This window comes from Accipiter gentilis, chromosome 5, assembly GCF_929443795.1.
Source record: "Accipiter gentilis chromosome 5, bAccGen1.1, whole genome shotgun sequence".
Taxonomy (NCBI): domain Eukaryota; kingdom Metazoa; phylum Chordata; class Aves; order Accipitriformes; family Accipitridae; genus Astur; species Astur gentilis.
In genome coordinates, this window is record NC_064884.1 from 23,781,608 (window position 1) to 23,795,588 (window position 13,981).

Here is a 13,981-nt window from a genome sequence, read left to right on the forward strand (position 1 = left end):
TGAACTGTTTCAAGTGAGAAATGAGATGCCTAGCACCAAAAAGAGCACAATGAGCTCGTTGATCTTCATTTACACGGAGGCAAAGTTTGTAGCTGGAGCAGGAGGTGCTGCAGCTGCAGAGCAGCCACACGGTGTCAGTGTGATGCAGAGAAAGAGAACGGCCTGGTCCCCGGGCCGGGGCTCTCAGCCGGGCAGCCCCCAGCAGCAGAGCCCCACGCCGGGGCCGGTGTGGGACACAGCACAGGCTGTACTTGCTGTTTCAGGAGTCGTTAGCCTGGTCCTGGTTCAGGTGGTGTAGCAAGTGCTAGCTAGGTTAAATGTTAGAATATATCGCCGTACTTCATACACCATCTATTAACAGCATCGTGTAACAGAAATTACATGCTCCAAAATTGCCTCCTCAAACAAGCAGGTTTTATCTAAATGCACTCATGAAATAAAATGACAGACGGACTTTTTCCTCCTCCTTGTTTTGGAGAAGCAGACAGACAAAATACAGGTGCCAATGCCCCATTCTTTATTTTCCGACTAAAGGACAAGGTGTTCCTCTGCAACCCTACTAGCCCACAAGTTGTCCTGGTGTGGCTATACAGAGCACCGAAAAAACTCAAAGACTGGTTTAATGAAGTCTAATAAAGAAGCTTAGAGAGATCTTAGGCAAAACTGTTAACTATTTGGAACAAGAACCTGTTGCTTCTCACAATCAGCAGTCACCATACAGCACAAGGAGATTTTATCAACCAGCATTACGGTTGCTTGTTTGGCTCTGCTCTTTGTTGAGAGGGCCATAATATATGTCTGTGTGTGGTTGCTAGCAAATACACATGTTGTTTCTAATTTGTTTTGTGATAAGGTCTGTGGGGAATGCCATGCAGGAGCCAAAGAAAACATTACATAAATAGTCTCCAATTTGCTTTTCAGCTCTAGGAAATTAACACACTCTTAAGGATAGAAGAGTCTTCCCTGATTTCTGCATGTAGAAAGTCTATTCATTCTTCATACAGAAACCAAGTTTTTACCCAGAAGGTGCTTGCACTCCAAAGGCTTTCAAGTTTTGCCATCCTCATTATATACTTGCAGAAGTCAGAAAAGCCAGACCTAAAAATCTCATTTGTATAGTTTTCCAAAGGGTAAGATGAGCATACTCACATTTATAGAGTAGAATATTGTATGTGACACATTTATATTATAACTGCATCCTCATGAGAATAACTACATAATACAGAAAGCTACAATGGAGGTGTGTGTGTGCGTGCGTGCGTGCATGCTTCCGTGTGTGTGTATGGTTAGACCTTACAGGATATCCTTACACTAGATGTATCTATCCCATGTTGACTAGCTCTGAGTCAGGTACTCTGGCTGTTAAGTGAAGGTGAAGGTAACATTGCCAATTCTTCTCCAATAGCATGTTGTTGAGTATCTAATCAAAGAACTGTAAAGTAAAATGGCACTTCTACAGTGCTGTTTATTATTGCTAAGGAACCTAAAGATGAACAGCAATGCTGAGCATGTAACACAGCAAGCAAAGCGAAATGGTGCCTTCCCTTGCGATGCTGATCCCAGGTGGTTTCTCATAGGCATTAGCAACGCTGAGATCCATTCGAGATCACTGGCTGGGGCACATTCTGATCTATGTAGTGCTTTCCAAAGTGGCTACTTGTTGGCTATAGAGCTGTGGCTGGAAGGATCAATGGAAGGAAAGAAACATTTAATTTATATGCCACCTTATAAAAATCTTCGCAGTCATATGCAGAAGAAAAATCTCAATTGAGCAGAATCCCCCAGATAGGCAACTACAGCTACGATGCTGATGGGAAAACCCATGGAGAGACACTCATGGCAGTTCCCAAAATAAGGTGAGCTGCTTTCTTCATTAACTCCTACCACATTAGATTTTAGAAGCTTGATCAACTTATTGACCTTGGACTTTTTGACCTCAGAACACGCCTAGAATTAGAACAATATGTATAAATGGAAAAGGCCATATATAACTCTTTACATATTTCCATTGATCTGCATATTTGCTCCCTTGCATACATGGTGTTCTTGAGAATTGAGTCAAAACAAATACTCTTTTCCACTGAGATCAATGAACTCTAACACTGACCTTCCTTAGGGTGGCAGAAATGGGAAATTTGTGAAAAGAAATATTTTCTTAGCAAGACTCTGTTCTTTTACTCCCTGGCTTTACAGCATGTAGTGGTCCTCAACTATTCTCATGCTTTTCATCAGATACGCATTTCTCTCTTGCTCTTGATTCACAGGCAAGAAGGTGCAAATTTTGCACAGTGTTACCTTTCTTTCTTGCTCTTGCTGGCTGTGAAGCTGAACCCCAGAGGGATGGCCATCTGTTTAGCTGATCTGTTTTCTGTTGTTTTACCATTCCTCTCCTCCTGCCAGGCTCTCCACTTGGGGCTGGAGCTGTGTGATAGCAGAACACCATTACAGATGTCGTCTGGGCCATATCTGTCCTTGGATCAGTGGATGGCTCGGCACATGGGATGTAACCAAAGCCTGAGAGTTAGGGCAAAGTAAGTTCCTTCAGAGCATGGTGTTGTGCCACATCACAAAGTCCATGTTGAGATGGTCTCTCATCAGAAGACATCAAATGTCTTCTTTGGTGAAGAATAAAGACCTTTTTTTTTAATTGCATGATTTAAGAAATATGTAATTGAGAAAGCATAATTAACACCATATCATATCACAGTGTATTAAGATTATATCTAATACCTTCCCAGGTGTTACATTGTCTAAAGCTTGAACAGTATTTCAGATCTACTTTGAATCCTTCTCCATCCCATTCATTTACCAGATACTCTGGCTTATCACTTCCGTAGTACCTTGTAATTTTAGCTGTTTACAGAATACTTTCCTCTGCAATTTATGCTGCTGCAAGTGCTTATTGTCCAGCAAATGCCCCAGGACCCAGCCTGTGTCCTCTTGGGAGCCTTCCCAGGCACACAGCCCTGTGCGGTTCCCCTGACATCGTACAGCCTCAGGACTTTGGGCCACAGGTGGTTTAAACCAGTGTGACTGCAGCTATGTCAATTAGCTAGGCTGACCTAAGTCCTGAAAACTGGCTGAAAAGCTGGTTCTTAGCATTTAGCTCAGGAGCAGGAAAACATATTTCGTAGCTGCTGAAAGCTGTTAAATACCTGCTTTTAATAGGACTAATTTAAAACAACAAACATTTCTTTGGATTGTGCATTTCTTTCAGTGGCCCAATTAATGGGACTGAGTAATGAATGGAGGCACCACTGGATTGTGTTTACACTGCAGTACCGCGTTAGCAACCTTTTGGTCCTGCTCGCAAGGCTGTAAAATGCTTTGTTCCTCGCAGCATAAACACTATTATACTACTATTAGGGTTGGACTTACTTACCATTAAGCAAACGTAAATACTCCTGCATTTGGCACTGCCCCAATAACAGACAGGAGCTGAGGAATGCTGCCACAATACACAGTCAGATGTTTCTGGGGGAACTTTGCAGAATGGTCCCAAATTCACTTCTCTGAGGGTGTGGGCTTGGACCCCCACAGAGAAGAGCTGCAACAGCCAGGGCTAGCGGTAATGACTGCAAGCAGTTGTTCTCTGATGCAGGAGCAACGCAGGATCATGCAGTGGACATGGGACCTTAGTCATGCTTCTAAGCTCTGTTCAAACGCTAAATGTGTTGAAGGCTTTAGTACAGTTTGGGAACAGGTTCCTTGAAGAAATTCCTGGTATTTCCTGGTTCCAGGCAGGCTGAAAAACACTGTGAGAATGTGGTGGCTTTTGGTATGTCCATTTATGGGCATGAATCAAAGGAACTGCAGGGAGGAAAAAAAGTGGAAAATGAGAGGAAAAATAAGTTAACTGAGCTACTTCCTCTCTCAGATTCTTCTTGGGTTTTGGGCAAAGCCTTACACTGGTATTTCATCCCAACTTCTCCTTGCTAACTACTTCCATATGTAGGCATAGTATAACATCAGTTAAAGCCACATTTAAGCACTGTTTTTAAAGAACTTAGGTTTTTGGTGGTAGGATGCAAAGTCAGAATGGTTGAATTATTATATATTTAGGTAAGAATATTACTGTTCCTTCTTACATTTAATGTCCTTTTCAGTGTAATGGTAAGAGTGCTTTCTTCAAGTGTGATGTCTGAAAAAGCTATGCTACATGAAAAAAACTACAAATGATCTAGTTAAGAGTATGCTATTTCTAGTGGTGTCCAAAAGTCAGTTTTCTCAGCTGAGCCCCTGTCTTTGTGAGACAAACAACTGGATATTATTCAAAGACTTATTTGTTCCTGTGTGGTTATGGATCGTTAAAAGTGGCTCATTCTTGAAGAGTTTCTTAACTAGTGTCTTTTGGATGTTTCTTAGCTCTGAGGAATCTGACAAATTTCCATCTGGAGAGTAGAGCCTATTTCATATGAAAGGGCTATAATCCGTGTCTGTTGTTCACATCTGTATTGTGTTAGAAAGCTAAGCTGCAAATCCATGCAAAAGTGTTATGGTACAAAAAATCTGAAATACGACAGTTTAGAATTACTTTACGAATTATTTGATAGTCGAGTCTCCAGCCACCTTGAACTCCTGTTTAATAATTAATTGACTATCATTTATTAAATGAGTATTGACTTCACAGTGGTCCTTTACCAACTGTATTATTAGTATTGCTGGAGATCCATTTTAAGGAGCTATTCATTTGAATGAATATACTTTCATATATGAATAAAATATTTTAAAAGTACAGTAGCAAACCTGCACAACAGGATTTTCTGAGGATGCAAACATCTAAAAGCAGATTTCCAAAACAAGGTATTTTGGAAGGAATGTGAACCAACATTCTCTCCCATGTAAGCCACTTTGGACTTTTGAACTCAAGTTTTTATTCTTGCATCTATGCACCTTAGGCACAAAGAATGAAATCAGGAAACGCCTTTACGGTTGAAAGGCCCACATTTTAACCATCATTTAAGATGCCATAAATTCCACACAACGGCTCCGTTTTCCCAGGATACCTTTGAAAGAAAGTCTTACAAACAGTATAATGCCCACCTACACCTCTAGAAGACCTTATAAGAAAGTATTTAAATTTCTTTACCTTCAGAGATAAAACCTTCAGAGGTCTAGCACCTATGAAACGGTGTAAAATGCATGCTTCTGTCAGAAGACTACATGTGTTCCTAGAAAAAAAAAGGAGTGCGAATCATTATAATGCAGTGATAGCTGAGATTTATGATCCTTGATATGCTCAGGGGAGAGCAACAACTTGCTAAACAGATTTGCATATGCAGCATACTTCCTTATTTTAATTCATACTGGCAACAGCAAACCACCATTAAAATATTCTGACAGGAGGCCTCTTCTGTCCTTCTCCGCTGGCCTGTGAAGGAGCATGATAATTTGTCAGATGGCCCGCAAAGCAGCTGCATCACTGCATTACCAGGCAGAGAATAGGTTGTGGTCCCAAGTTGTTTTGGGGGAGCCCCTTTGTGGGTGTCTAATTACAGATGGCCTTTCTAAACTAAAGCACTGCTGCTGCTCTCTGGCCTGGTAGCCAGGCACAGCTGGTGGACAGTGTCAGGGGAGGCCACAGTGCTGTGCACCTTAGGTGTCTGAGATACAGCCCACGCTGCCAAGGACTGGCAACAGAACCCGAATCTCATGAGCTGGTCATGAGGCTCAAGAGACTGATGTTATAAGGAATGGCTATTCATTATAATGTCTGATACCAATTTGTAAAAGAACGCAGGGCAGAGTTGTTAATGAACGGGCTTGAGCAGCATCATAAACACCCCATCTCTTAAGGGCATTAATCCCAGCCTGCCAGGTATATTGCACTTCTTTCTGTTCTTCTGATCATGAGAGCTTCTATAGTGATGGCTACAAAGTCCATGTACATCCTGTCCTTGCTGGAACGAGAAATGACAGTTTTCTTGTTATTTGAGGGTGGAGCCACAGAAGCAGTTGGACAACCAGTGCTTGTGGTTGTATGAGTGTTTGAAATGTTTCCAGGGTGAACTGAACAGCTGCATCATATTCATAACCTGAAAAAAAGGAAGGAAAAAAAAAAAAAAAAAAAAGGAGAGAGAAAAAAAATGCTGGAGATTCTCAAGGAGTTTAAGAGCCAGAGGCTACCCAAAACTATTTCATATGGGACACAAAGCCACTTCCTCATGCCAGGAGAATTCCTCGTATTTTTTAGAGGAAGGGGAAATGCTTCTACGGCCTTGTGCAAAGCCTGGTGAGGCCACTGGCAAGACTCCCATTGACTTCCCATTAGTTTAGGGCTCTGTTGTCCGTCATTAGTCAAAAGCTGGTGTTACACCGATTTGCTGCTAATGCTAACTGAAATCAACAGGATTGGAAGGTTCTCAGGAAGGATGGACATTTTTGTAAGCTAACACTCTTTCACCATCAGGAAATTCCAGATTGAACTTGTTTGCCTGAAAAGGATTCTTGTTGGAGAGTACACATTTTTTTCTGAAAACAAGAACTAATGCTTCTAGATCAAAGGTTAATTTTAAATTCAAAGAATCCCCTCGTCTTAATAAATGGACAAACAAAAGTCTGTTATTAATGTAGGACCTAGCACAGGACTGAAGCTTTCCTTTTAGCTTTAGGGGGGTGAGGCAAGTGACTCACAACTGTCCTTCTATTGTTTTTTGTTTATCTGAGATGATGTTTGGACCATTATCAAAATGTGTAGCTCCTACTTCTCATCTGTGGGCCTGCAAGAGTTTGAATCAATGGACGCTTTACAGACATAACTGTCATGTCAAATTATTTGCCCCAGTCATCAAGTAGGAAGATAGCCCAGGTGTTTGCCATCAAAGTTCAGTGCTCTGCCTACCACACCATACTAAGGTCTTAATTCAAGTAAAACCACATCTAAGTTAGCCCTGCTCTGCATGAAGGTTAAATCAGAAGATCTTAGAGAGGCCCCTTCCCACCTGTGCTATGCTGCAATTTCTACAATACAACTCACTAGGTCTTCAAAGAGAATTTTACCAAATTTTGGACTTCTGGATTTGAGTCTAGTCAGGAGCCACTTCAATGCAGATACTTTAAAAACATTTTCCTTGCCTTAGTTGAAAACAAATCATAACCAGTGGAACACTCCAGTGAAATTAAAACATGTGGCATGGTATATTACGGCAGGAGTTGAATACTGTGGTGACCAGCTGGCTCATTTTAAAGCCACCACATGTGATGCTGCACTTTCTAATGCAATACTGAGCTTGGCAAAGCAAACCTGGCCCTACCCTCTATTCTGAATTCAGAGCAGTAACAAACTACAGTTGGTTCACTAGCAACAGAATAAGTAGCCATAATCATTAGCTTATTCATAAGCACATGTCTTTCTGGACAAAAACCCCACCACGCATTACTTTATTTTCATCTAGTGCAAAGCCAAGCGCTTTTAGTAATATGTAAAGGAATAGTGAAGACTAAAGGTAAATGAAATACCAAGCCATTTATATAAAAAATATAAATACTTTATTTTCAACTAAAAAGGTGCAAACATGTAACTTTTGGTCACACTTCTCAACAAATAAACTGTCCAAAAAGAGCCATAGTCAAAGAAAGAAACAAATGCTCAAGTGGAAAGACTGATGAGCTACAGAAGAGCCACTTTTCTTAAAGTCACTTGTTCAATAAAGTGGAAGTAAATTTATTTTGCCAGATGAATGCTTTGTAAGGATGCAGGCACCTCAACTCTTAACAATCTCCATCGTGATCTCAACTCACCATTTGGCCCTACCTGAACAGTTTCCACTAGAGTATCTACTTCATGCTTTGAATGCATTGTCAAACAAGCTTTAAATCCTACCTATCTTGTTCCAAAAAAGAAGGCTATCATTGAAATTTCAAAGCATTAAACAAAGGCACAAAACTTTAAATTAATTTAGATAACTGTACAAATATATATACACAGTATTTACAATATTAATAAGAAGTAGCTTGTTACAGGTAAATTAACTGCCACAAGCTGTCCAGTCTAATAGACATGATTCTGATTCTTGTTGACCAAGCCATATGAATCAGAGTGTCAGAGCTGAAACATTACTGTCCTGACTAACAGAACACCTTCTACTTAGCACGTTGCTGGGTGAGGGTTTGCATTCCAGCTGTTGCTGTCACTAAACCAGCACCAGCAAATGTGCTAACGGTCTCCTTCTCAATTGCACTACTAGATGAAGCATGCTGTACCACATTAAGGGAACATTTGCTTGAATCTGCTTTTCCTGCCTGTTTCCCTTAACCCCTTCACACCACCTCATGAACAACATGTTCTGAAGCTGTGTCTTGCTGTGGTCCCACTGTCCGTTTATACCTTCTTCAAACCACCATTTGGGGTCAGTAGAAAAACTGTCTTAAGTCACATGGAGCAGTTTGTTGAAATTAAAAAAAACTGATTTAAATACCTTGTGCTATTGAATCATGTTTACAAAATGAGATGCAAATCAGTTCAAGTTGAGAATCTAGTTAGCGTCTCCTTCTGGCTTTATGCCATGTCTCCATACATCTTTCTGTAGTACAGAGACTCAAAGATGTCATTGTCTCCCGGGCAGTTGTAGTGGCACGCGCAGGTCTTGATGAACATCATTTTCCTTTTCATGATCTCCCCATCAGGGCACTTGAACTCCACAGGGAGGGTGGCTGTTCTGTGGGGTGTGCAGCAGCGCCCATCAGTGCAGACACCACAGAACTTAGCTCTGTAGGTCTTCACGCTGGTGCAGCCAGACAGCTCAAACTTGATGGGCTTGGAGATTTTGGGGGTGCGAATGCACTTTTTGCCTTTCTGTTAGGATATAAGTGAATACAAAATGTTTAGAAGGTAGGCTTTCACACAGCACTAAGTTTGGAAGCTAAGGGCAAGCAGACACACTAATCCTTACTATATTTCCATCAGGCAAGAATGTCTTACAGAGTGCCATAATACAGTGCAAGAGAAAACTAAGGACATTTAATTGCAAACTATTGCACACCGCTGGGGCAAAACTCAAATTTGAAGGTGAGCCACTTGAAACTGACTACCTGTCAGAACTGCACATTTTTTGGTAAGACACTGGGTTTTTGCTAGTGGACGGAAGCATCCTCATAGATGACACATAAAGATGAGACTATTTACCTTGATGTTCTCTTCCAGGTCTGCTTCGCAAGGTCTGACCATGCAGAGTCTGCTCTGTTTCTCCAGTCTGCAGAAGGCATTATCATTGGTGACCCTGGTGGAGATGCCCATGCCACAGGTCTTGGAGCAAGCACTCCATTCCGTGGTCTGAACCAGGCAGTTGGCACGCATCATTGTCGGGTCTGGACCATAAGTGTCTTCCAGTCTGTAGGCTGCAGCAGACAGACAAGCCAGATGAGACCACTGCCTGACCTCATGCCCTGCTAAAGGCTCTCTTCCATTTCCTGATAAATTCAGGCAGCCACACTTATCTGTGGGGTGACTCCACTTACTGCAGCGCTCCAACCACTGGGGTGCTCCACATCACCCCGTCCCACCGCCTTCAAACTCCATGCAGGGTGCCCCTTCCCCCCAGGCTGCCGTCCGCAGAGGGACCCCCACTCACCAGCGAGCGCAGGTCCCACAGCGGTCTGCTCTTTGGCCTCGTCACAGACCCACTCCTCGCAGCACTTGCCAGGGAGCTTCACCCGGCGCGGGTAGGGGCAGTCGGGGCTGGGCAGGAGGACGTCCATGCTGCAGAGGGGCACGCAGCCCACCGCCCCGTCCAGGCAGGTGCACTGGTACTTGCAGCTGCTCTGGAAGGACTCGCCGCTCCGGTACACCATGCCGCCGAAGACGCACGGGGCTCCGTCCCGAGCTGCGAGGAGCAGGAGGCGGAGGGTGAGGCGGGCGGGCGCTGGCAGCGAGGCCGGGCCGCAGCCCCGGCTTCCCCCTTCCCCGGCCCCCAGCCCGGCAGGCCCCCGTCCCCGTCCCCGTTCCCGTCCCGGCCGGCGGCGGCCCCGGCCCCCACTCACCGGTGCAGACGCCGATCCTGCGGTTGGCGGGGGAGCCGAAGTCGCAGAAGAGCCCCTTGTGGTGGTCGCAGGGGTCGCGCTCGGTGCAGAGCTCGCCCAGCTGCTTGGCGCAGACGCGGCAGCAGCCGCAGCCGTCGGGCACCAGCGAGACGCCGGCGGGGCAGGTGGGGCCGGGCCCCGCGCCGCACTGGCACTGCCCGCTGCACTCCTGGCCCTGCGCCTCCTGCAAGCGGCGGGGGAGAGAGGGGGAGACAGAGAGAGGGGGGCGTCAGGGCCGCCGCCGGGACCGCGCCGGCCGGGGCGGGGGCGGCGGCGCCGCGGGCGGCGGCACTTACCGGGCTGAGGAGGGCGAGGAGAAGGGCTACGGCGAAGCTGGCGGGGGCCATCCCGCGGCGGTCGTCGGCTTGTGGGCGGCGCGGCGTCGGGTTGCCCGGCGGAGGGGCGGTGAGGGGAGGTGAGCCGAGGTGAGGTGAGGAGAGGAGAGTTTCCCGCCGGGCAAGTCTCCTCAGCGGCGCGGCGCTGCGCTGCGCTGCGCGGACGGGCCTGTGGTGGGCGGTGGGCGGCTGCTCGGTGCTGCGCTGCTCCGCTCTCCTCCGCTCCGCTCCTTCCGAGTCCGGCGGGAGAGTGGCTGTGTGACTGCGGAGTGCCGGGGCGGGCGCCCCTTTATACGCGGCGGCGGCGCGGCCTCGCCAATGGGCTGAATGGGGCCGCGGACAAACAGCGACATTCCGCGCATTCCTGCGCGCCGCGCCGCGCCGCCCGCCCCGCCCCGCCCCGCGCCGCCGCCGCCGCCCCGGAGCGGCCCTGACCCCTGACTCCCGCATTCCTCCGTCTGCAGCCCCCCGTACCCCCCCCCCCAATCTTTTTATTTTTCATCCTGGTGGTTTTTAAGCGTGAGTCACCTCCGCTGCCAGCGGCTCCCGGCCGCCCCCCAGCCCCCCGGCAGCGTGTTATTTCGAGGCGGACGGCGGGTCCGGCGGGAAGGGGCGAGGGGGGCGGCGGGGCGGTTGCCAGGGGCGGCCGGGGGAATCCGCTGTTTCCCTTCCTCCGTTCTCCCCGCTCGCCCCTCGTCCCTCCCCCGGGCAGAGGGGACGGGAGGCGGGTGGTTTCGGGGGTGGCCCGAGCCCGCCGAGCTGCCCGGGGCGGGGGGGGGGGGGGGGGCGGCCGGCCGGCCGGTCGGTGGGGCCCTCGCCTCGGGGTGCCCGGTGGCGAACGGCCCCGGCGCTTTGGTACCACCAAAAAAAGGTATAATTACGCTACCGGGTATAAATTGACTCTGTGTACCGCTGAATCATACTGGATATTTGTAATGTGTTCCTTCCCTAATAGATGCTCTCTATGAATAGAGAGAGCGCCTATTTACTCTGAAATATTTGGCACAGTGGACGGAGTCTGAAGCGTGGAAGAAGTGGCTATTATTTTCCCACTGCGTGTGTGCAGCTGTCATTTCTGAGCAACACGTTCCTCGCATATCCCTGCTTCCCAACCTTGCTGATGGTCCACCCCAGGATCGCAACAAGAAGAGGCTGGCATGCCACCGCACTCAGCCAAAACCTTAACGCTATGGTTTGTATTTGACCGAACCCAAGACCTAAGCGTTGTGGCTTGTATTGAATCATTGCAGATAACTGTTATGGTTTTCTTTTTTCTTACCAGGAAAATGGTTCTTCCCCCACTCCCGCATGTATCATTTGAATATTCAGTGATGTCATGTTGTTTGACCTCTGCTTTAACACAAGGAATGCCGGCGTTTTGGCTTTTGACCTGTAGAAGTATGTTCGTGTTTAATGAGAGAGACTGGCTTAATGCATCTTATTAGGCAAACTGAAATCTGATGGGCATCTTAAAAGATACCGTCTTTTGCATGGAGGCTTTCTCCTACTGCCATACCCCCCTTCTTTCCATCCTTCCATATGTAGGCATACTTCCACGCTATGATGCAGCAATACGTATGCACCAGATTCTTGAGGGAAAAAGAAACGTTTTCGTGTAAAGCCTCAGTAGGATATGTTGTACTGTAAAACTGTTATTTATATTCTGCTAGCACTGTACTTTGGCTGGTAAAGTCATGTGGATGTCATTTCTCCTACTTGAAATTAAATTGGCTCTGAAAGAAAAAAATAATCCCAGTAGAACAGTTATGGTAAACAATATATATTCCCATGCCCATGAGGCCTCCTGAAATCTGTATTTACTTGAAGGACTCCAATAGCCTTAGTGCTGGGTAAATAATATGTGTACCAAACTATGTATGACATGCATACCAAAATGCAAATGTAACCAGGTAAACAGAATGCCTTTTTTAAATGCCTAAATATGGTAGGAGAACATCAGAGAGAGAGAGAGAGAGAGAGAGGCTCTAGACATGTTTTATAACTTTCCATGTAAGAGTTTTTTTCAGAGAAACAATTTTATTAGACAAAACCTAAGAATCTCACTGACAGAAAAAGTATGTTTAAAAGTAACAAACCACCAGAAAGCCAGGAAATCCAAAATTAAAGGATAGATCTGTCCTAAGTCCTCACACTACAGGCCAAGTGCAGCAAGCCCCATCTACTTGCTGCCCTGAGAAAAAAGACTTAAATAGGCATTTGGACTTCAGAACTAATTCTGCTCTTGCACCACTGTGAATCCAGCATTAGCCCACTGAATTACAAGTTGTACCAGCCCATGAAAGTGGGTAAGAATCACAGTCCATCAGGTTTTGCCTTTTTGTCATTTTGGTTTCTGGGCTTTTAGGTGTGACTCATCGGGTACCTCGTTTGTGCATGTGTATGTACGCACAGGGGTGAAGGAAACTTGGAAGCAAAGGTGGTTCTTTCAGAGTCCAATCAGTCTTCAGCTTATCCTTTCTGATGACAATGTGTCATAGGTTGGAGAAGTACGTCTTGGCATTGATGCATAAAATGGTTAAAATGCACTAATTTTGACTTCCATGCAGATGTTTATACAGCACATGCTTTTAAGATAGTATATTTTTTCTGCTGAACCTAGGAATTCAGTACACTGGCCTTGCAGACTTGTTTACACAGCTATATATGGTATGCATGTGTCTACATCAGCTTCAGTTGCTGTAGTTCCTTTGGTGAAGTCTTGTAAAATGTACAGGTGTGGATATGCTACATTCCTCTCTTGTGTTTTTCCTTCTTTTTTTTCCCTCCTTCCCCCCCAAAAGTCACTTGATCAGGTATCAGATGTACTGAAAACCTGGCAAGACTACAGGAAAGTGGCTAGACTTGGAGTGTTTGTGTACTTAAAGAAAGAATCTTGCACATTTTCAACTTTCAGTCACAGATATTTTTTTATAAGAGCAATTGGAGGTCTGAGCCAGCCCTCAAAGCGGAAATCAAAAGCTCCCAGAGAAACATAGCCGAGGAATGTGAATCTGATCCAACAACCATACGCAATGCACATACAGTACTGTCAGTCTTATAGGAAGTCTTGCCGTATATGGACATCTGGACCCTGAGCTGTTTATCATTGTGATAGGCTTGTAGCTGGCTTCAGACATTTCTGGCTTGCCTCAGGTTTAGTATGCCAATTAGTTCCTTTCCCAAAATGCTCACCAGGATATTTCTTAAAAATTGTAATAAATATATCTCAAAGTCCTGAGAGGTCTAGTTAAAGTTACGTTAGTAGGCTTTTGCTTAAAATGCAGATTCCAAGCAAGACTTACTCTACTAGCTCAGAAATAGACACAGAATAAAAATAAAGAGATCTGTTCCATCGTGAATGTGGTTGCCTGGTATTTGTCTTTCTTAGAAGTCATCTGGTAACTTGTTCTATGTGTCTGTAGGCATGGAAAGCACTCTGAAGTAGACTACTTGTTGGACTTCTACTCATCCTTTTCTGGAGGGATGCATGAGCTCATGAATCAACAAAGGCAAAGCAAAATAGAAAACTACATTTCCCAGGAGCTGCCAAGCAGGTTATCCATGTTGTGCCATTTGTATTGCTTTGTTAGAGTGAGACACGTGGTGCGAGCCTTCCACTTTGGAGCTGT

General features: G+C 45.7%; 2 protein-coding genes across 2 annotated transcripts in view; one reads left to right on the forward strand and one right to left on the reverse strand.

Moving 5' to 3' along the window:
• The window catches only part of RPS12 (ribosomal protein S12), a 511,578-nt gene that overhangs the window by 66,052 nt on the left and 431,545 nt on the right, over nt 1–13,981 (forward strand). The window lies entirely within an intron of this gene.
• CCN2 (cellular communication network factor 2) lies at nt 7,466–10,638 on the reverse strand. Its single transcript, XM_049801498.1, has 5 exons — nt 10,314–10,638; nt 9,979–10,201; nt 9,570–9,821; nt 9,125–9,336; nt 7,466–8,794 (listed from the first exon to the last, which is right to left on the reverse strand). Exons 1-5 carry the CDS (start codon nt 10,362–10,364, stop codon nt 8,498–8,500), a joined length of 1,035 nt encoding a protein of 344 aa, XP_049657455.1. The 5' UTR covers nt 10,365–10,638; the 3' UTR covers nt 7,466–8,497.

Coding starts and splice junctions, on each gene's coding strand:
- CCN2 (XM_049801498.1), bottom strand. CDS start 10,364: ATGGCCCCCGCCAGCTTCGCCGTAGCCCTTCTCCTCGCCCTCCTCAGC. Junction 10,202..10,313: donor TCCTCGCCCTCCTCAGCCCG/GTAAGTGCCGCC, acceptor CGCCGCTTGCAG/GAGGCGCAGGGCCAGGAGTG. Junction 9,337..9,569: donor TGTGGGACCTGCGCTCGCTG/GTGAGTGGGGGT, acceptor TGTCTGCTGCAG/CCTACAGACTGGAAGACACT.